General features: G+C 51.6%; 1 protein-coding gene across 4 annotated transcripts in view; it reads right to left on the bottom strand.

Moving 5' to 3' along the window:
- Positions 1 to 657: 657 nt before the first annotated feature.
- The window catches only part of L3mbtl1 (L3MBTL histone methyl-lysine binding protein 1), a 40,289-nt gene continuing 18,354 nt past the window's right edge, over positions 658 to 22,592 (bottom strand). For 2 of the 4 annotated variants that reach the window (XM_045156941.1, XM_045156944.1), the window contains 15 exons: positions 20,366 to 20,454; positions 19,767 to 19,871; positions 18,853 to 18,988; positions 18,451 to 18,542; positions 15,993 to 16,144; positions 15,343 to 15,419; positions 13,928 to 14,013; positions 13,623 to 13,733; positions 13,103 to 13,217; positions 12,430 to 12,529; positions 12,064 to 12,261; positions 11,902 to 11,951; positions 8,080 to 8,237; positions 7,377 to 7,439; positions 658 to 2,030 (listed from right to left, as the gene is read on the bottom strand). In XM_045156941.1, the coding sequence (XP_045012876.1) occupies positions 1,890 to 2,030; positions 7,377 to 7,439; positions 8,080 to 8,237; positions 11,902 to 11,951; positions 12,064 to 12,261; positions 12,430 to 12,529; positions 13,103 to 13,217; positions 13,623 to 13,733; positions 13,928 to 14,013; positions 15,343 to 15,419; positions 15,993 to 16,144; positions 18,451 to 18,542; positions 18,853 to 18,988; positions 19,767 to 19,871; positions 20,366 to 20,454 (1,673 nt within the window). In that variant the 3' untranslated portion in view covers positions 658 to 1,889. Of the gene's footprint in view, positions 3,324 to 7,376; positions 7,440 to 8,079; positions 8,238 to 11,901; positions 11,952 to 12,063; positions 12,262 to 12,429; positions 12,530 to 13,102; positions 13,218 to 13,622; positions 13,734 to 13,927; positions 14,014 to 15,342; positions 15,420 to 15,992; positions 16,145 to 18,450; positions 18,543 to 18,852; positions 18,989 to 19,766; positions 19,872 to 20,365; positions 20,455 to 22,592 lie in introns of all 4 variants that reach the window. The other 2 variants (XM_045156942.1, XM_045156943.1) reach the window with 2 other exon arrangements.

Below are 22,592 nucleotides of genomic sequence, written 5' to 3'. Positions count from 1 at the left end.
GATCTGCTTTATGCATCTGGCTTTACGTGGATCCTGGGGAATCGAACCCCAGCAGGCAAGCTTTTCAAGTAAGAGCTTTAACCACTGAGCAATCTTTGTAGGGCCTGTTTCTTATCTTTTTTTTTTTTTTTTTTTTTAGTTTTTAGAGGTAGGGTCTCACTAATTCACTATGTAGTCTCAGGGTGGCCTTGAATTCACGGTGACCCTCCTACCTCTGCCTCCCACCCAAGTGCTGGGATTAAAGGCCTGTGCCACCACGCCCAGCCCGTTTCTTATATTTTAAAGCTCTGTAAAAACCAGTCTCTAGAACCTCTACCAAACTGCAGGGAGAATGCATTGGTCTCCTCAGAAATGGCAACGCTGGTGTTTCTGTGGGTTCTGGGCACAGCACCATAAAAAGAGAAACAGACTGGATGCATAATATCCAACTGTTTAACTTTATTTATGTTGTTTTAATACACCAATGAACCACACTGTGTTTTGTTTGTAATGTTTCCTCCCTCATGAGTCACTTCAGTTTGAACCAGAAGATTCTCAATTAAAGAACACAGGAGTGTATGTACATGCATATGTACACACACACACACACACACACACACACACACACACACACACGTACACACGTACAAAATGCAATTTCACCAAAGTGCGTATGAATGAAAGTGCAAACAGGCTTCGTTTATTTTCAAGCTGTGGGATCATCCTCTCTGCCTTAGAAGTTAAACAGAAAGGTCATCCCTGTCCTTGGCCAAAGCTGGGCAGGGGCTGGGCAGCCGCTGGGGACAAAGTGTAAGTGGTGCCTGTTGCTAGACAACAAGGCCAGGGTGCCAGGGATAGCTGCCCACTCCCTCCCTCCTGTGCCCCCAGGTCAAGGTGCGGTGATCTCGCTTGGGGACACAGTGGGGTGAAGAGGCGGCGGGATGGTCAGAAGGTAGGTTTCTTTTTGACTTTTTTTTTAAGAGGTAGCGTCTCACTCTGGTCCAGGCTGACCTGGAATTCACTATGTAGTCTCAAGGTGGCCTCGAACTCTCAGCGATCCTCCTACCTCTGCCTCCCAAGTGCTGGGATTAAAGGCGTGCGCCACCACGCCCGGCTTCTTTTGACTTCTTGATGATTTTGTTTCTTTCTGAAAAGTCTCATGTTCTTGGACCAAGTGCTGAGGCTTCCAAGGCCTTTGGCCTCCCTGGCAGTTCCGGCAGGCTTGCAAGCATCACTGGCTGACCTTCGCAAAAGGCCGCCCCAGCCTTCTTGGGCTTCCCTGCCCCTCTCCCTGGAGCTGTGTGGCCCCAGACAGTCAGCTGTGAGCACTTGCTGCCTTCTCAGAATAATCAGTGAGCTCCAGGGCGCACTGCAGCCAAGCAGCCAATGGGCTCCACCGCCACTCAGATGGCCAAGATGGAAGAATGTAGACAGGGTCCCCTTTACTCCTAGCCAAGGAGCGGTGATGTCACCTCTCAGTCCAGTCCCCCTGCCCCTCCCAGCTTTGTCCCATGTCCTCTCAGGAAGGCTTTGCCGAGTCACCTCTGAGGCGGAGGGGAAAGGGAACCTGAGGCTGGCAGTGTAAGACTGATGGAGGCTGAATGGCTGTCCCCCAAAAGCTGTCTGGTCTAGGGAAGGGGCGTGGCCCCAGTAGGACTGTGGTAGGAAATCTACAGAGCTTTGGGTTCCCACTTCAGAGGGGGGAAAAAAAATAGTAAAGCTTTGTATTTTAACAATAGCCCTTACATATTCACAACACTACACATCACATCTACACCCCGACGCTGCTGAGGGACACACACACACACACACACACACACACACACACACACACACACCACGTGACTGATGGGGAGTCTGAGGAGGGACCCCAGCTCCACGTCCCGCAGACCCACTTCAGCACTGGGAGCTCAGCACTCCTGGGGCAGCTCCCGCTGGGCTCTGGTGCTCCCCACACAGGCTGGGAGGCAGGGTTGGCAGTGACAGGAGTGCAGGCTGAACCCCAGTGTGTGTAGAGAAGTCCAAGTTCCAAAAAGGCAACAGGAACCCAGCTGGCAATGCAAGCAGATAAGAGAGAGGCAAGAAGTGTGTACAAGATCAGAGAAGTCAAGGGCAGAAGAGTGAGTCTGCTCAACGCCCACCCGTAAGTGGACTTTGTAAGGCTCCTCAAGGGCCAATGGCAAGTGTTTAAGGGACAACGTGGATGTGGTATCATGGGTGTGGGCTAGACAGTGCTCCATTCTCCTGGACAGGAGACCTGGCTGGCAGGGGGCCGTCACCCACGGGCAGTGACCTTGGCTGAAATCCACAGCTACAGAGAGAGGCTGTCTCAGCGCTTGCTGCTACCATACCTGCTGGAGCGGAGCCCCCAGAGCATCCAACACACGCCTAGATTGTCTTGACATTCTGGCCTGGGCTACCTACCAGACCACACTTCCTCCTCCCCAGACCTAACACAGGGAATCTCAGTGAACCTCGGCGTCCACCAGTTGTAAACCAGGCTCCCTCTGCTGGAGCTGGGCCCCAGCGTGGGCTGCGTCGTTGGCAAGCGGTCCCAAGCTGGACACGTTCAAGCTGGGCTCTGAATAGCCTTGGGCAAACGGGAGAAAGGCAGCCGGAAGCTCCCAAGTTTCTGAGACTCACACATGTAAGAGGAAAGAGCCATGACGTCTGGCTGGACCACAGCTGAGGCTGCCAGGAACCAGACTGCGGAGCTGGGGGAGGGGGAGCGGGGAGGTGGACACAATCAGAAGTAGAAAGGGAGGAGGTGTTTTAAGGGCAAATGTGTGTGGCAGGGCCACAGTTACTTCTGGGTAGGAGGACAGGGTCTCAGGAGAGATAAGGACATGAGATGTCAAGAAGGACAGGGGTCTCACAGTGCAGGGTATGAGACTCCTCCTCACTACTAAGACAAAAACCCTTTGCTGATGAGCAAGTGAGCTGGAGCTGCGGGACTGCCCTGCCCGGCACCTGCCCCGTCACAATTCCACTGGGGCACCCGAAGGCAAATGAACTCCAGCACTGGGGGCCAGGAGCTCCCCCCCTTTTCCAGGCCCCTCTGCTCCCGTGCACCTTCTGGGACAGACCAGCCCTAATCAGGTAACGAGGGTGAGGGTACGGGTGGGGATATGAGGAACTCAAGTTGGAAAGGACATGGCATCTGGAGAGAGCAGCCCAGCAGGGGCTGGAGGAGAGCCCGCACAGACCAGTCACTTTAAGGTGTCATCGGCAGTTCTGAACATGAGAATAGCGTTATAGATCTTCAAGGCTGGGCCCAGCTTGACGCTCATGATCTTCACAATGTCCGCCTGTGTCAGCAAAAGGAAGGCCTCGCCGTCAATCATCTGAGGGGTCAGGAGAGGGAGGTGGACAGCGGAGAAGGAGGAAAGGGTCATGGGGAGGAGGATGGATGGTGTGGGTATGCACGGGGTGTGGGAAGGGGAGAGAGGACATGTCATATGTGGGGAGGAAAGAAGGAGGGAGGAGGAAGAGGACAGACAAGGAGAAGGGAGGAAAAAAGGAGAAAAGGAAGACAGCAATGGGGATGGAGAAGGAAAGAGAGACAGCCACTGGTTCCCCATGTCATATACAGGCACTTTCTCTTTCTACTGAATAGTCTCAGTTTCAGCACCTGTATTTTGCACAATGTCCTTGAAGTTTTGGTAGACAAAAAAAAACCTCCCCAGAAACTAGCACTTGCTATTTAACTATGGGGCGAAGTACAAAATGAGAATGCGCGGGATGGAGAGATGGCTTAGTGGTTAAGGCATTTGCCTGCAAAGCTAGGGACCCCGATTTGATTTCCCAGGCTCCACATAAGCCAGATGCACAAGGTAGCGCATGCATCTGGAGCTCATTTACAGTGGCTGGGTCCTGGTGTGCCCATTCTCTCTCTCTCAAGTAGATGAAAATAAAGCTAAAAAAAATTTCAAGATGGGAGTGCAGAGTACCTTGTTGGAAAGTCATTAAGAATTTCAAAATAGTGACAGCTGAGTGTTAAGCCAGGTTCAGAGTGCTTCTGAGCACAGGGCACTGGGGAGGCTGTCCTGGGTCACATGCCAGGAAGCAAGTCTGGCCCACATCCTAAGCAGTTTTATTCATTGGTTATCTACTTTATAAAGGTTTTCTGGACTCATTATGCAATCTGTTTAACAACCTTCAAATCAACGAGTGGGCTTTAACATTTTTAAAATGCCAGAAGTAAAAACAAAGCAAGCAAAAGACATTTTGAAAATGCTGCTGTTCCCTGTGAATGCATTGGGCATCCTTAGTGTTGTTAATGGCAGGACTGAGTGGCTCTGTGTACATCCTGAGGGATACTGTGTAAGGCACAACATATTACTTCTGACCTATTCCTGCCAAAAAACCCAGAGGAGAGAGAGAAGTAAGAGGGAGAGACCTGAATCTAACCAAGCCTTTGGATCTGATTTCCAGCTTACAGGGTCCACAGGAATTGTAAAGGATTAGAGAATAAATCACATGACACACAAGAAAGCAAGACAAATCCAGAAGTCTGGTAAAGACTTAAAATGTCATGAGAACCAGGCATGGTGGTGCACGCCTTGAATCCCAGCACTCACGAGACAGAGGTAGGAGGATCACCACGAGTTCGAGGCTGCCCTGAATACACATAGTGAATTCCAGGTCAGCCTGAGCTAGAGTGAGACCCTACCTCGAAACCCCCCCCCAAAAAAAAAATTAATGAGAAAAGAATAAAAATAAAGTGGTGAGGGAATGGTCCTAAAGTACAAGACAAACATATAACAACCAAAATCAATTTTGTGGACCTTATTTGGCTGAAAAAACTACCAAACTTTAAAAAGAAAAGTTCTGAGAGAACTGGAGGAATTTGAATACAGGCTGGGTATGGGATGATCCCAACTTGATAATATGATAACAATACTGGAGTTACATAGAAAACAAGTCCCCAGCTCAGGTCTCGGGAGCGAAACCTCATGATGTGTAAGGAACTGCGCCTTCTATGGCATGTAGAGGGCACTTGGGGAAGAAAGAAGCCAGCGGTGGCAGAAGGAGAGAGGTGAAAGGAGCAAGACACAGGCTGTGTGGGCTAGGGCGCCAGGAAGTTTGGAAAAGTTCCCAAATGTCCATTACAAGGGAACCGTGGGATGTTCATAAAAGGGATCCAAACTGAAAGTGGCAAGAGCAATATATTTAAAAAAAAAAAAACTCAAAAAACATTTCATTGAGCAAAAAAAAAGGGACCCAAAGGGTACCTGCTGTCAGTATATTTTGAGTGAAGCGCTGGTACATTTTATAAAATTTGGGGCACTGCCAGGTGTGGTGGCGCACGCCTTTAATCCCAGCACTCAGGAGATAGAGGTAGGAGGATCCCTGTGAGTTCAAGGCCAGCCTGAGACTACAGAGTGAGCTCCAGGTCAGATTGCGCTGACTGAGACCCTACCTTGAAAAAGTAAAGTAAAATAAAGTAACAGTTTGTGGCCCTGGATGCTGGAGATGAGTGTTCTCCACTCCATGTATATTTCACCTCCATTAAAGACCATCCAGGGGGTGTGGGTCACAGCTCAGTGGGAGTAGCATGTTCAAGACTCTGGGTTCAATCCTCAGCACCAAAAATAAACCAAAACAAACAAAACCCAAAACAACAGACTATCTTGGAGTAGCCGCAGCTCCGGGCCCTTCAGGTCGGTCAGAGGACTCTGAGGATGAGATCAGCCACATGGGAGGCAAGAGGAGCCCCCAAATGGGGAGGAGTTAAGGAGCTCCACCGCACAGGATCAGGTGTTCTGGGCCTACACAAAGACATTGTTCCTCCTTACAGAGCGGGCAGGACTGGTGACCTGGAGTGGGCAGCTCTGTCCGCTGAGACCACACTGTCCTGAGTGGAGGGGGACACTCAGTAGGGATGCATATATTCTTTGGAAGGAGACCTTAAATAAGGATCCCTTTAAGTTTTAAGCTCTACAAATTAGGAAAGTCATGAATAAAGGTTTTGTTTATTGTTTTTCGAGGTAGGGTCTCTCTCTGGTCCAGGCTGACCTGGAACTAACTATGTAGTTTCAGGGTATCCTCGAACTCATGGAGATCCTCCTACCTCTGCCTCCCGAGTGCTGGGATTAAAGGTGTGTGCCACCATGCCTGGCAAATAAAGGTTTTTATTTAAGGGTAATTGTACATAAAGTCAGAGCTACCATTTACGGTGCTCCCACTGTAAATAACTCTATAATATTGCTACACATATGTGTGTACATATGTGATATGATACTAGACATTCTGGTAGAATGACTCACTCCTTATTTCTAGTGATCACAAGGACCGTGCAAGGAGGTAGTCCTCATAACACACGTGCTCTGTCTCCATTTTAAAGACGGTGACATGCAAACTCAGAGACAAACAGCTCAGTAGGGAAGACCTAGGATGCCACTCCAGACTATCTCCAAGGCTGCCATTCCTTTTCTTAAATTTATTTATTTTTTTGTTTATTTTTATTTATTTATTTGAGAGCAACAGACAGAGAGAGAAAGAGGCAGATATATATATAGAGAGAATGGGCGCGCCAGGGCCTCCAACCACTGCAAACGAACTCCAGACGCATGCGGCCCCTTGTGCATCTGGCTAATGTTGGTCCTGGGGAACCAAGCCTCAAACCAGGGTCCTTAGGCTTCACAGGCAAGCGCTTAACCGCTAAGCCATCTCTCCAGCCCCTTAAATTTATTTTTATTTATTTATTTATTCGAGACTGAGAGAGAGAGGGGGGGGGCACCAGAGCTTCTAGCCAGTGCAAACAAACTCCAGACACATGTGCCACCATGTGCATGTGGCTTAGCTGGGACCTGGAGAAATCGAACCTGGGTCCTTAGGCTTTGCAGACATGCGCCTTAACCACTAAGCCATCTCTCCAGCCCTAAAGCTGCCATTCTTTTTACTCACTGCTTCTAAGCTCTCGGGTCTTGGTTTCAGTGTTAGCATCCCTTGTAGTGCATCCACTTTAAAGGATGCTTCGGGCCAGGGATGAAGCTTAGTGGTGGAGCACCAGCTTAGCCTGTGTGAAGCCCCGAGTTTCCTTTCTGGTCCTCTCCCCAGGCCCCGGAGCCCAAAAGCGCTTCAGCTCACTGACCATCATCGGCCAAGCTACATTTTACAAACAAGACTGGGCAGCAAGCAGAGGGCCGAACGGAATCTTTTCTCCAGGATGCGCTTTCCTTCCTGAGGACAATCAGAGCAGCGTCCCCGTGCTGGGCCGCAGTCTGCACTGGAATCCTCCCAGTCCCCACATGGCGCCGCTGCTATGGCTGGTTTTGCCCAGAGGACAACAGACTCTTCTCTGTCTGCACGAGTGCTATTGAGGCACCTGCTTCCTGCCACCCCAGTGACATGGTGACCTTGCCTCTGTCCCTCGCTCTGCACTCGCACCTTACCTCATCTCTGAAGAGGCGGGCTTGGTCCTCACAGCCTGTCAGGGTCTGCACGAAGCCGAAGACCTTGAAAAGCAAAGGAGGTAGCTGACCGGGGGATGGGCTTAGGAGAACAGGGGAGGGGCTGGCCCGTGTGGCCTTGCTGCTTTCTGGGCAGTGCCAACACTGACTTTTCTCACTAGCCTCAGAGGATTCTTCTCATGTTTTTTTGTTTTTTTTTTTTTTTTTTTTTTTTTTTTTTTTTTTTGAGGAAGGGTTTCACTCTGGCCCAGGCTGACCTGGAATTAACTATGTAGTCTCAGGGTGCCCTCGAACTCACGGTGATCCTCCTACCTCTGCCTCCTGAGTGCTGGGATTAAAGGTGTGCGCCACCACGCCTGGCCTTCTCATGACTTTTGTATGGTGGCTGTGTGAGCGGTAGCCCTTTTGCTCCAGAGGCCCAGGCCTCAAACCCATCTTTCCTGGTGCATTCCCAGCTAGGCTGAGGGCTCAGCCCCCTCGATCTGCCATGAGAGCCTTACATGACAGTGTCTTGGTTAGCCCTACTGGGCGCTTGAGGGGCCTATGGGCAGGAGGTCTGAGCATGGAGTGCCGTCAGGAGTTATACCGGCCTGGCCAGGGCTTTGTTTGAGTCCTCTCGTAGGGTGTGGTGAGGAGACACAAGGCACGAGGATGAGCAAAAGGAGACTGAAGAGACCTTACTTACCTCCTCGATAGTCCACTTGGACACTGTGGAGGCCGAGATGCCCGCCACTCCTGGCAGGAGCTTGCAGTGTTGTTCCCAGCACATGGACAGTGAGCGGTCAGGGTGGGTGGTCAAGGCGGACATGAAGAGGGACTGGTGCACGACGTGAGGCGGGAGGCCTGCAAGGCGCAGGGAGAGGCTGGTGGGCCAGCACGGGGGGGCGGCTCACACCAGTGCCACACGGGATGCTGGCTGGCGAAGGCGGACAGGACCGGGGCCCCTTCCAAGAGCCTGCAGAGCCACGCCAGGCACCCGTGTTTCCTGAGTCCACGCCTAGGGGGTCAAGCGGGCTGCTTGCTCTCAGGCCCGCTGTTGGGAATGACCCCAGCCCACCTCTCGGAGGCTCTGCAGCACCCCGGGGCCCTGCAAGGATGCTCTCTTGATGCTGCTGAGTCCGGCATCAAAGTCAAGCGCTCCTCTACATCCAAACAAGCTTATCCCTGACATCACAGGTGAGTTGTGTGTGCCCTTTGTTCCTAAGTCCTTGTGGACCCTGACCAACTCTCTCAGAGCCAGAGTGATTCTGGTCCTACAGGATGAGCCACGACAGGCTCCCCAAACCTAGGCTGTCTGTCACTTGCTTCTTGATTCGCTTAGAAATCACTGGCTCCATGGGTCAGGTGACTGGTGCCACTCTGTTTGGCTTCCTCTTTGGCAGGCCTGGCACTTGGCCCTTGGACTCCACCCATTTCAGCAACTTCAAGCAGCTTGTCTTGCTCTGCCTAGGCCCGTGGTTTAGGGAGCTGCTCTGGCTGCCTTGCTTGGTGCTAATTCTGCATGTTGACCGCAGCTGCACCTCTGGCATACCCTTCCCGTAGCACCCCACGGAGCACCCGGCCATCTCTCCCTCCTGAGCCTCAGTGTCTTGGCTTCTTTACATACTCCCAGGCCTTGGGGATTCTGTCACTAGTCCCTCTGACCACTCTATAGACCCCTCAGTCCACACAAATGGCCCCTAGGCATCACTGAGAGACCCCTTGTTCCCCATGACCACTGACCAGCTCCTCCTGTGGCTCAATGGCTGTGCCTGGTTCTCCCCTCAATCCACTGGCATTTCCCCCACCCGGCCACACTTGGGCCTCTTGTCCATCCAAGCTCTCCCTTCTTGAAACCATGGATTTGGTTCCCTTTATGTCCAGGGGCAGGCTTGGGGGACAACACTAAGATGTTGGGAGTGTCCCTCTTGTCTTTCTCCCCAGAGCAAAGCCAGGTTCTCACAGGTGTTACCTAACTGTCTGGCCACAGATAAGAAATGGCCGATGGCTCTTTCAAAGAGCAAAACTCCTGGGAATGAGACAGTAAACACAAATCCTAACCGCCCAAAGGTCCCTTCTCCATGGACTGGTCACTCGCATGCCCTCAGCCTATATGGACAAGGCCTCTGCAGTGGATTCAAGGAGTCTCCTTCAGAACGGTTAGCAGTGACCACTGTCCTTTCTTCTTTTTTGGTGTTTTGAGGCAGGGTCTCACTCTAGCTCAGGCTGACCTGGAATTCACTATGTACTCTGGCCTCAAACTCACGGCAATTCTCCTACCTCTGCCTCCCCAGTGCTGGGATTAAAGACATGTGCCACCACGCCAGGGGTCCTAGTGTTGGGCTAGGTGAGATCCCAGTCCATACAACAGGGAAGCTCTGGCCCTGCTCTTTCCCTGAAGTGCCTGGGGGTGTGACTTCCTAAGAATTCTTCACAGTCCGTGCAGCGTCGCCCTCTGGTGGTCAAATGTGGTTCTGCACTAGGAGCTGACATGGTACACTATGGTGGGCAGAAAAGGAGCCCACTATAGTCTTGATTCTAGGATGCCTTCCTAGAAAGGCTTAGAAGCCAGCCAAGGCCCTGGTCACACAAGCCTGAGACTAAAGGAGGCATCTTGTGTTTTCACCAAGGGGCAATGGTATGAAGCAGCCGTGAGATAAAGCCCTTTAGGCATGAGATTCAGGCTAACACCACCTGTGGTGGTTAACCGTGGGGAGTACTGTACGTGGCTTGCCTCAGCCTCCCACCACAGCATGAGGTGAGCACTGTCATGTGCCTCTGACTAATGATGACTCCGGGCTCAGGAGTATGGACACACAGTGAGACCATGGCTCACACACAAGACAGACCAAGTGCGATGACCAGCAAGGAGGCAGCTAGCTGTCTACAAGCCAGGGAGAGACCTGAGGAGACAGGAGTTTTCCTGTCACCTCTGGGGTGGCTTGAATGACATGTCCCTCATCCACTCATGTGTTTTACAAGGGAACCTTTAACCACTGAGCCACCTTCTCCTGTGTTTTGAGTACTTGGTCTCCAGCTGGTAGCAATTTGGAAGGTGGAGGCTTGCTGAAGAAGGTGTGTCACTGGGGGTGGACCTTGAGGTTTATTAGTCCAACTGGCCAGTGTTAGACAGCTCAGCTCACAGACACCACTTCCTGCCAGAGAGGTGAGCTGAACTCACTCCTTTTTCAAAAAAACAAAAAAAATCTGTTTACTTATTTATTTACTAGAGAGAAAGAATATGAATGAATGGGTGTACCAGGGCAACAAGAGAACTCTTTGTGCACTTGGCTTTATGTGAGTACTGGCAAACTGACCCTGGATCAACATGCTCTGCAAGCAAACACCTTTAACCACTGGGCAATCGCTCCAGCCCTGAATTCGCTCTTGTGGGTGTTTTCTGCCAGCTTCTGTGGCCAGACTTGCTGCCCGGCCTCTGCTCTACCATCCTTTCCTCGCTGTAATGACGCTTTAACTGTAAGCCTGAAATAAACCCTCTCCTCCCATGCGATTTTTTTTTTCCATGAGATTTATTAACTTTTTCACGTTTCATTAAGCTCAGAACAAGTTACAGTAAATTTTAATTAAGTCTTATAAAATCACTTCAGCACTGTATTGTTGCCGTTGTGAGGGGCTGTCCTTAAGACTCACAAAACGGCATCACTATTATTAGCTGTTTCTAACTCTCTGCAGATAAGCGGACTGGCTGGCTGGTTTCATTGGCTACTTTTAGCCAGGTGTATTGTCCCAACAGTGCAAAGCCTCCATCTTCAGAACCATGGGAAGTGAATGCCTGTTGTTTAGGGGACCCCCACCTATGGTATTTTCTTATGGAATCCCGTGCAAATGGGGGAGGGGAGGCTGGGAAGTGAAGTGACATTTGGGCTCAGTGCTTTACATGCGGCAGAAGGTCAAGTTCACATTTGAATCCCCAGGTCGGTCCCCACACACGGTTGATGATTTTGGAACCTGACGGGTTTTCTCTCTTGGACACACCATGGGAGGGTGTGGGTTAGGGTGGGCACATGTAAAGCTCCCATCTCCACCCGCCTCAGTCAACGGCACTAGTGACCATGGTTGCCACAGCCATCGGCTCTTGGGAGGCAGGATTTTTATCCGTGTCCTTAAGGGAGGAAACTGAAGCTCACTCAGTAATATTAAGTGACTTGCAGAAGTTGACACTCATCTAGAAGTTGACAGCCAGAGTCTCCCCAGGAAGCCTAAAATCACACACCAGCAGAACCAGCCTCACAGTGGAGAATCAGAGGACCCCCCCCCCCCAAGGGGCTCTCTGCCTTTTCCAAAGACTCCCAGCAAAGTCATGTGGCTGGAAGCCATGGTCTCTCAAGGCCCCATTCTGCTCTCTTGCTACTGCTCTGTGCCTTGAAAGATTCGCCAACCAAGAGGCACCCTCCCTTCCAGCTTCCCCCACTCCAGCCCCCTGGTGTCTCGTCCCTCCAGCCACAGAGCACTGCCTGGCTAACTCCACTTGGCAGAGGGCACGGAACAGAGGACCCGGCACACTCACTCTGGTAATCTCCCGGTGGACTCTTGCGGTACTTTGGAGGGCGTCCGATCCTGGAGAGAGAGGGGCCGGGGCCGCAGCAGGGGCATCAGTGGTCAACCCAAGAGGACCACGAGGAGGCCCCGCACCCGGGGAGCCCAGGCCCTGACTCCCTGGCCACCGCACCGGCCGTGATGGCGAGGCTTCTTCCTTGGGGACAAGTTTGAGAGGCTCTTTTTCCGAGCTGATGCCTCGGAGTCAGACAGCTCTGCTTTCAGCCGGCTCTGGTTTCTCTCAGCCAGCGGGCAGCCGGAGAGGCAGTGGTGAGCTGTGAACTTGCCTGTGACGTGGCCAGAGCCATCACAGCCAGGAGTGGGGCACTTCCTGGAGGGAAGAAGGATGCATTTGGATGGCTCTTACTTGTCCTCACGAAGCCTCCCCCAACCTTAGTTCTAGTCAGGTCTTGGGTAACTCTGAACCCTGTGCAGGTACTCAGACCTTCCCTGAATAGACAAAAACCCAGGGGTCTCTGGGCAGGAAGCCTTCACTCACCGGTGGTGAGAGCTGTATTTGGAGGTCCTTGTGTGAGACAGGCTCCTGTAGCCAAGAGGGGGACAGCTCCCGGGTGAGACAGAACTAGGTTCTCTGGGTCCTGGGGGGGAAGGATGACAAGTTACCATCATGCCCTGGGGTTGGGAGGTAGAGGGCGGGGAACGGACAGTTTCCATGTAGGAGGTTTGCACTAGGATCTAGCTCTATGGAGACAGGGCCGCTAGCCAAGTGATGCTACCCTTCTAGCTTGTCACCGAGGAAGGAATACTTAGTTCTTTTTAAATTTTTTTTAAAAGTTATTTTATTTATTTATTTGCAAGCAGAAAGAGACAGACAGAGAAACAGAGACAGGATGGGCCCACCAGGGCCTGTAGCTGCCTGCAAACTGACTCTAGGTGCATGCGCCACTTTGGGCACCTGGCTTTACGTGGGCCCTGAGGAACTGAACTTAGATGCTTGGGATGCTGAGCCATATCTCTATCTGGGAAGACTTGGTGCTTTTTTTTTTGGACCTTCAGCCATGTCCTGACTCTAAGGCAGAAACACAGCAGGCTGTCCTGAGCGAGAAGGATGGGGGTCCTGAGCTCACACGAGGCATAGGCACCCTGTGAGGGTTGTAAGGTTGTCAGACATACAGGGAGGGACAGGGCAGGGAAGTCCTGGGGGCACGCACGGAGAGGAGGCTCCAGGGGATGTCCTGTCTTGGAGCACCAGCCTGCGGGATGGATATCTGGGTGGTCAGCATCGATCCAGAAGTCACAGCTATGACTCCAGCCGTCAAAGTGCAGCTGTGGAGGAAAGGTTTCCGGAAGGTCAGGGGGGTCGTTCTTGGAGCCCAGCTCAGCTGAAAGGTCTCTCCCCGTCCCTGGGGCCGGGACAAGATCCTGGACTAGAATTCAGGCGCCACCTCCACAGGAACGGGGCCCAACCTACATTTTCTAGGGGCTCAGTTGTTTCAATCACCACAATCTCCATTCAGTCCTTTGGTCAGAGAGGACCAGGGGTATTAAGCCCATTTTATAAATGACACGATTAAGGTTCTGGGAGGAGGAGCAGTGACTTGTCCACGCCCACAAAAATGAATCACAGCTGAGAGAACGAGGTTCATTTTCAGCTTCCCATCTCATGCCTGTGACCGAGCTCCTGCCCCACTGACCTGTCGACTCCCCCCAGCCCTAGGGTCCCGAAGCCACCTTTAACCGATGGTCCTCCACATCTTCCACGCTGGCCACCCGAATCAGGGCTGGGTTCCTGCGGTCCACAGCCTCCAGCTTCATGTTGATCAGGAAGCTGTGAGGGGGTCGCTGTGGGGTGGGGGGGCAGACAATTGCTTTCATGCCCAGCTCTGCAGAACTGAGGCTTCAAGAAAGGGAGCCCAAGTGCAGTGCCTAGGGAAACTGGGTCCTGCCCATGGGCGGGGCCAAGGCCCCCCTTGTTTCTGGCCGAGCACTCCCCACCCTCCTGAACTCAGTGCTGGGGAGAACAAATGAAAACCCACCACTTTGAAGGCCCATGTGGGCACAGCAGAGGTTCCGGTTTCTTCTAGGTATTTCTCCCAGCAGAAGCTATCAGGGTCTGGGTAGTCTGGAAAAAGAGGGTGAGAATGACATCTGAGCCATCCAGGTGAGTCAGGGAACTAGATGTCCCCAGGCAGGATCAGGGACATGGAAGGGGCAGAGACCCTGGAATAGAACCTTCCTCCCATGAGACCACAGCCAGCCCCAACACCAGCCTCCTGGTCAGCATCAATCATGTAGACCCCCCCCCCCCCGACAGTTCAGAGGGCTCTCTGAACCCCAGCTCCCCTCACCCACCGCCCTACTGCTTCTGCTTAAGTTCAGTGGTCTATCTGAAGAGCATAGTAAGCCCTTGGCCTTACAAGGATCCTGGATCTTCAATATAATCATTTGTGTGTGCGTGTGGCTGGGCAGAGACTGTGGATCTAATCCAATACCTCACACAGGCGAAGCAGGCATTCTACCACTGAGCTATATGCCCAGCCTCTAGTACAGTGGTATTTTTAAATTATATTTTATCTATATATATACCATATTATATTGATTTATTTGAGAGAGAGAAAGTGGGAGAGGGAGAGGGGTAGAAACAGAGAGGGAGAGAGGGAGGGAGAGAATGGGTGTGCCATGGCCTCCAGACACTGCAAACGAACTCCAGATGCATGCACCCTCTTGTGCATCTGGCTTATGTGGGTTCTAGAGAATTGAGCCAGAATCCTTTGGCTTTGCAGGCAAATGCCTTAAATGCTAAGTCATCTCTCCAGACCCATAGTACAGTAGTACTTTAAATGGTGGCTCCCTATTTCTCAGACACTTTGCTTGGCATTATGTGATGTCACCTTACTGCCTCTGCTCTTCCTGGGCACTTCAGAGAGGAAGAAGGCATTTCCCTTGCTTTGGACCTCTGTTTGTTTGCTGATGTGGTCATCTAACTTTCTTTTCCTAAACCTCAGCACAGGTGAGGTTTGGCAGGATACCTCCAAGATCAGAAGGCTCTCAACTCCTTGGCCAATTAGCTGAGGCTAAAATATATTTTAAAAGGGGACAGGGTTCAGGAGAGATAGATGGCTTAGCTGTTAAAGCACTTGCCTGCGTAGCCTGAGGACCCAGATTTGATTCCCCAGTACCCACGTAAGCCAGATACACAAGGCAGCACATGTGTCTGGAGTCCATTTGCAGTGGCTGGAGGTCTTGGTGTACCCAATCCTCTCTTTCTCTCTCCCTGTCTACATACCTCTTTCTGTTTCTCAAATAACTAACTCACTAAATAAATAAATAAAATAAAAAGAATCTGAGGCTCTGGTCCTTATCAGTCCTAAAAGGCATGCTAACGAGGGATCCGGATACAAGGGCACGGAGACTGGACTGGGAAGGACACATGCCCAGGCAGTGCAGTCACCTTGTGGAGGAGTGAGGGGCTTTCCTTGCTTCTGGCACCAGCCCACCGGGTGGATGTAGGGGCTGCTGGGATCACACCTGAAATGCGAGAGTATGTCACTGTTCCAGGGAAATGGAGAATCTGAACCCACTAGGTCCACAGCAGGGCCTTGGGGTCCTCCCTGCCCTCCTTGCTGGTGAGAGAGAGAGACAGATGGCCTACACAGGGTCAGAAAACAGCCACGTTAACTAAAACCTCCAGCACAACATGACATCTAAGAGAGCCGTAAGTCAGGGCACTGCTCATTTGAATAGGGACATTTTTTTTTTTTAAATGAGAGAATGAGAGAGAATTGGCACGCCAGGGCCTCCAGCCACTGCAGTTGGACTCCAGACACATGAGCCACCTCGTGCGTCTGGCTTATGTGGGATCTGGAGAGTCGAACGTGGGTCCTTAGGCTTCACAGGAGAGCGGAATAGGGGCATTTTTAAATGAAGACGTAAAACTGAGCTATGTTTCTAATGACATAGCTCAAATCCACAGAGCAGTCCCCTGTCCCCAGCATCAGGTGTGGACTGGACAGACGCCCATGGTGTCTGAGACCCTAGAGGAGATGCCTCCTGTCCCTGATGCCCCTCCCCCAGCAGGCCAGGCCCGAGGACCCCAAGTACCAGTAGTCGTAAGTGTCATCCCAGTTGTCAAAGTGCACCAGGAAGCGGCCGTCCACCACATCGGTCACGCTGGCCACGCAGACGAGGGATGGGTTCATGCGGTCCACGGCCTCCAGCTTCATGCCCACCTGGAAGCCCAGCGGTGGGGGACTCTGCGGATAAGAAGAAGGCTGCCACCACCAGAGCCAGGGTGGCTGGAGCTAGCCCAGAGCCACCGCCTGTCCCCCCCGCCCCGCCCTTGGCAAATGGAAGAGCAGGTTCGCTAAGAGGTCTGCCTGCAGGGGAAACAAGGGAGAGACAGGCTGGGAACAAGGGTCACTCTCAGGCAGAACCAAAACCCTAAACCCCGGGCCACTTAGGAACTTCTGGCCCCCAGGGGCACTGACCATCACAAGCTGACTCGTGGTAGAAGGTGACTGGCAGCAAGCTATGCATTTACCCCAAAACTCTAGCAGGCTGTCCCCGACTGGGGTAAGCCCGGCTAGACTTGGCCTGAGGCAGCAGGGGCAATAGTGGGGTGATGGGGAAGTGAGGACTAACGTGTCCCTTCCCTGGGGAGGGAACTGGTATTAGCTGGGTAACTGCCACATGCCAGGCAAAAGCGTCAAGAGACATCACCACCTCCCACATCTTCACAGGACTCTCTAAGATTAAACAGGACCACCACCCTTTCAGAAATGACAGAGTTGGACCCACAGCACGATGCTAGTCAACGGCAAGACCAGAATTCAGACAGCTGGGCTTAAAAATACGCATTTCCTGTCTCAACAGCAAGTGAGACTATTGTTCCAGTCACCTGTGAACTTGAATATGGTTTTCCGGGGCTCCAGGGGTGTCCCCAGCCCACAGGGACCCTGGGCCTTCAATATGGCAATTGTGTGTGCGCATTGGTAAGGGCTGCGGAACCTTCACTAACGCCGAGCAGGCTTCTGCCCTGAGCTACACCTCCAGCCCCCAGTATGGCCAAATAGTTTTAATGGGGGTTTTCTGTCTCTCAGGCCCTCTGCTTGGAATTACGGGAGCTACTTTAACTGTTAAATAAAGCTGCCAGCTCCTTTGAACTTATCGAAACTACAAAGTGGGCTGGAGAGATGGCTTAGAGGTTAGGTGCTTGCCTGTGAAGCCTAAGGACCTCAGTTCGAGGCTCGATTCCCCAGGACCCACGTTAGCCAGATGTACAAAGTGGCACATGTATCTGGAGTTCATTAGCAGTGGCTGGAGGCCCTGGCGCACCCATTCTCTATCTACTTGCCTCTTTCTCTCTCTGTCTGTTGCTCTCAAATGACTAAAAATAAACAACGACAAAAAAAGAAGTAAACTGCTGGGAATGACTAGGAGAACCTCAATGTTAATAGAAAAGAAGGGGGAAACTCTTTGAATAGATGTTGACCTCACTTCAAAGAATTACAGAGAAAAACAACAAAAAAATTATCTGAGCAATGACGTGTCAGTGTGTAAGCTGAGGAGGTACTGGGCCAGGGCCTCTGGTATAATAGGGAAGTGCTAAGGTTTAAGTGTGCTCCCCCGGAAGTGTGGTCACTGGTGACCCAGCAAGAGAGAATTAGGTCACTGGGGTCTCTTCTAATCACCATTAGAAGAGATGAACGTAGACTTTGAAGGACCCTAGCTAGTTACTGACACAGTGAACCCTTATTAAAAGAACAGTAAGCCGGGTGTGGTGGTGTATGCTTTTAATCCCAGTACTTGGGAGGCAGAGGTAGGAAGATCGCTGTGAATTTGAGGCCACCCTGAGACTACACAGTGAATTACAGGTCAGCCTGGGCTACAGCAAGACCCTATCTCAAAAAAAAAAAAAAACAAGAAAAAGAGCTGGGGGTGATGGTGCATGCCTTTAATCCCAGCACTTGCCTGCAAAGGCAAAGGACCTAGGTTTGATTCCCTGACACTCATGCAAGCCAGATGTACAAGGTGAGGTATGCTTTTGGAGTTTGTTTGCAGTGGCTGGAGGCTCTGATGCACCCATTCTCTCTCTCTCTCTCTCTTTTTCTTTCTCATAAATAAATAAGTAATTAAAAATAAATTTAGGGGTTGAAGCCGGGCGTGGTGGTACATGCCTTTAATCCCAGCACTCAGGAGGCAGAGGTAGGAGGATCGCCGTGAATTCAAGGCCACCCTGAGACTCCATAGTGAATTCCAGGTCAGCCTGGGCTAGAGTGAGACCTTACCAAAAAAAAAGAAAAAAAAAAAAAAAAAGGACAGAGGGAGGGAAAGGGAACTTGGTGAAATCTATAACCAGTTCCCACTCCCCACCCCACCCCACCCCACCCGGTCTTTGGGTGTGGGCCCTGCTCAGGCATGCTCCTTGCACCGGACAGGAGGGCAGCAGGACAAAGCTGAGAGCGACTGCGGATGAGCTCCGCCCCGACGAATCAGATTCCGCGGCCCACTGCAGACTCTGGCCCGAGGCGTGATGTCCACTCTCACTGGGGGCACTCACGTGGCTTTGGCTCACAAACAGGTGCTTGGGGGCTGCCTGGGCTCTTGTGTTGCGTAGGTACTGGCTCCAGCTGAACTCCTCCTCCTTGTAACCTAGGCCCCTCGGGGGGAAGGAACAGAGCACTGTGCAGAGGCTGCAGTGGGGTGAGGGGTTCCCCCACCATGAAGCAGCAGAATCAGACAGATCTGAGGAACCCCCTCCCCCCACTGCCAAAGCAGGATGCGAATGTAGTAAACCCTCCTCCACGGGAACAGTGTGGACCCCGGGGCAGAGTCCCACCAGAATGGAACGGAGAGGCTGGCGAAGGGCCAGAGTTCAGGGCTGGGGAACGTGGGGCCTGCGGCCGGGGCTCGAGAGTCCGAGGACTCGCTGTCTCCCGGGACTGACTTAGAGAGGTCTTACCTTTGGGCAGCTGTAGCTTGTGTCCAGTTTTCTCAAACCAGCCAGTGGGGTGAATGTCTGGGGAGTTGGCATTGACCCAGAAGTCATGGCACTCGGAATACCCATCCAGGTGGAGACGCAGGCGGTAGCCACACACCTGGCCAAGATGAGAACCGCAGGGATGCCAGTGTCAGCAGAGGCCACGCTCTGCATGCCTCACCTCTCCTGGCCTAGGCTGTGGTCTCCGGGTGCCGGTGCCAGATGGGCAGACGCGAATGGCATCCCAATATGGTCCCAACTCAGCTAAGAGCAAACCTTTGTTTTGTTTTTTTTTGTTGTTGTTTTTTTCGAGGTAGGGTTTCACTCTAGTCCAGGCTGACCTGGAATTCACTCTGGAGCCTCAGGGTGGCCTCAAACTCTTGGTGATCCTCCTACCTCTGCCTTCAGAGTGCTGGGATTAAAGGCGTACGCCACCACGACCCGGCTTCAAGAGCAAGTCTTTGAACATGGCGGCGGGTTCCATGCCCCGGAGCCACTGGCTTTGCTGCGTCCCCTTGGACGTTCCCATTCAATCACAGCTCCTCTCAGCACCCAGCAAGCAGGCCTTGTTGTAGGCTTCGCCTGCCCCCTCAGGCACACCATCGCACTCATTCTATGGCACAGCTAGGAGGCTCTACAGCACAGGAGCCCTGTCTGATTCCAGCCAGCCAGCATCCTCACTTTGTGATCACCCAAGGTCCCCCAGCACAGACAGCACACGCTATGCAGTAATATTGCCATCACACTGTCCCTCCTCTGCTTTCCATTCTTTGGTTGAGCTTTCTATATCCCAAGAGAACCCTGGGCTTTCTAAGGCAGTGCCTTCCTCCCGCCACCCGCCACCCTGGGGCTCTACACTGGGAGACATCAGGAGTATATTCCCAGCCCCGGCTCACCTCAGCCACGGTGAGGATGAAGTACATGGATGGGTGTTGCGGGTCAATGCCTTCCAGCTTCATGCCCAGTTTGAAGCCATTCTTGTTATGAGCGACTGCCTGGGACTGTCAACACACAGAGTGGAGAGGACCTAGCTTCCATCCAGCCTTATCCTTGCCTAGTGGGCTTGGGGTGAAGGAGCTGCCTTTAGGCCTCACCCGCCTGCTGTTCTCAAAGGGGCAACGAGTTGAGGATCTGTCCTGCAGGGGCCCTGAGAGGGTCAGAGAGCTTAGGAGCTATTCTGAGGGGCTGAGTCAGGGTTGAACGTAAGGGCTCTCTTTCTGGCTCAAATCATGGCAAGGTTGGTGCCAAACTGGGCAAAAGACACCAGCATCCACAACTCTGCAAGTGGTGGGTGAGTCTAGGGGCCACTTTCCAATTTCTTTCCACCCTGGAAGTCCCTTAGGGTGGGCCCTTTCCTACACTGGCCCTTTTCCTTCTGTCAGTCCACTGAGGATCAGAACAACAATCATGAGAAAACACTAGAAGGTCTTAGTTTGGTGGTGAGTCACTGGACTGAGAAGACGAACTCTTCCAAGGTTGAAATTGTCCAACTCACGTCCTGGAAGAGGCTGGTCGGGGCAGTGATGGCCTTCTGCTCCTCCAGGTAGGACTCCCAGGTCCAGCCCTCTTTCCTTTCACTGGACACTGTGGAGAAAAGACAGGCAGGCTGGCTCCCGGGCTGCTCCCAACACATGCCCAGCTTTCCTCAGTTTCCCTAACTGAGACCTATCTTCATCTCTGCAGCAAACCTATCTGTAGCCATATGTACACTCAACTACGTGATGTCAGGCCATGGGGCTTAGACTTAAGGGGAGGCTACAGGGTCTTTTTAAATTTAAATTTATTTGAGAGAGAGCAGGAGAGAGAGAGAGAGAGAGAGTGGGCACACCAGGGTCTTCAGCCACTGCAAATGAACTCCAGAAGCATGTGCTCCCTTGTGCACATGTGTGACTTTGTGCGCTTGCATCACTGTGTGCCTGGTTTACATGGGACCTGGCGATTCGAACATGGGCCTTTAGGCTTCACAAGGAAGAGCCTTCACTGCTAAGTCATCTCTCCAGCCCAAGGCTACAGGATTTTGTCTGTCTCTCCCCTAGCCCCAGACCACTGTCAGCAGAAGCCCTTGGATTACACAGTAACTAAGGCCACAAAGTGACAGCCACAGAGGCACCATAACTAGCCCTGAGCCAGAGGATATAACCATAGTACTACCTAAGCTCAAAAGGAAAGAAGAGGGAAATGGCGAAGACACACAGAAATAAGAAACCTTTATAAACATGACTCTTCCTAAACTCTGCAGAAGAGGGGGGCAGGAAGAGGGGGAGGAGAACTTTGGGATACTATCCTCTGGACATGAAGGAGCTGGCACATGCATGACCTCATGGTGGAGGTCATTGCCTCCATAAGATCTGCACAATACTGAGGCCGTCAACCTTAAAAAAGGCGAGACATTGAAATAGAAGAGGGTCTAGTTGCTGGGCGTGGTGGCCCCCGCCTTGAATCCCAGCACTCAGGAGACAGAAGTAGGAGGATCGCTGTGAGTCTGAGGTCACTCCGAGACTACATGGTGAATTCCAGGTCAACTTGGGCTAGAGTGAGACTTAAAAGATGGCTTAGTGATTAAGTGCCTGCCTGTGAAGCCTAAGGATTCTGTTTCAAGGCTTGATTCCCCAAGACCCAGGTAAGCCAGATGCACAAGGTAGCACATGCAACTGGAGTTTGTTTGCAGTGGCTGGAGGCCTTGGTGCACCCATTTTCTATCTATCTGCCTCTTTCTCTCTCTGACTGTTGCTCTCAAATAAATAAAAAAAATAAAATGAACATACTTTTTTTTTTTTTTTAAAAAAAAGAGGGTCTCATGGAAAAAGGAGGAGGTTCAGTGTGACTGGGGTGGGAAAGGGGGTGATCAAGATTATCTTCATGTTTTAAAATTCTCTCTCTTAAGCTGGGTGTGGTGGCACATGCCTTTAATCCTAGCACTTGGGAGGCAGAGGTGGAAGGGTCACCATGAGTTCAAGGCCACCCTGAGACTATGTAGTAAGTTCCAGGTTAGCTTGGGCTAGAGTGAGACCCTACCTTGAAAAAACAAAAACCAAACCAAACCAAAACAAAACCAACAAAACAAAAACACCTCTCTCTCTATTTTTTTTTTTTTTTTTAATAAGTTAGGGTCTCACTCTAAGCCAAGCTGACCTGGCACTCACACAGTACTCCAAGGCTGGCCTCAAACTCACAACCCCTGTTTCCCAAGTACAGGTATTAAAGGTGTGCACCACCACACCTGGCCCTTAAAATTCCATATATATATATATATATGTTTATTTATTTATTTAACAGAGAAATAGGGAGAGAGAGAGACAGAGAGCGAGCACGCACCAGGGCCTCCAGCCACTGCAAATGAACTCCAGACGTGTGCGCCCCCTTGTGCATCTGGCTAACGTGGGTCCTGGGGAATCGAACCTGGCTCCTTTAGCTTTGCAGGCAATCGCCTTAACTGGTAAGCCATCCCTCCAGCCCCTTAACATTCTTTTGAAAAATATTTTATTTATTTATTTATCTGCAAGGAGAGAGAGAGAACGAATGAAACTGAACTTGCCAGGGCCTAGTACCACTGCCAGTGAACTTCAGATGCATGTGTCACTTTGTGCATCTGACTTTACATGGGCATCGGGGACTCAATCTCAGGCCAACAGGCTTTGCAGCAGGCTTTGACCACTAAGCCATGTACTAGTCCCTTAAATTTTTTAATAAAAAGGAGAGGGGAAAAAATCAATATAAATTTA

Source organism: Jaculus jaculus, chromosome 8 (assembly GCF_020740685.1).
Source record: "Jaculus jaculus isolate mJacJac1 chromosome 8, mJacJac1.mat.Y.cur, whole genome shotgun sequence".
Taxonomy (NCBI): domain Eukaryota; kingdom Metazoa; phylum Chordata; class Mammalia; order Rodentia; family Dipodidae; genus Jaculus; species Jaculus jaculus.
The sequence above is the reverse complement of the archived record's forward strand: the minus strand, read 5'-3'. Positions and strand labels throughout refer to the sequence as shown.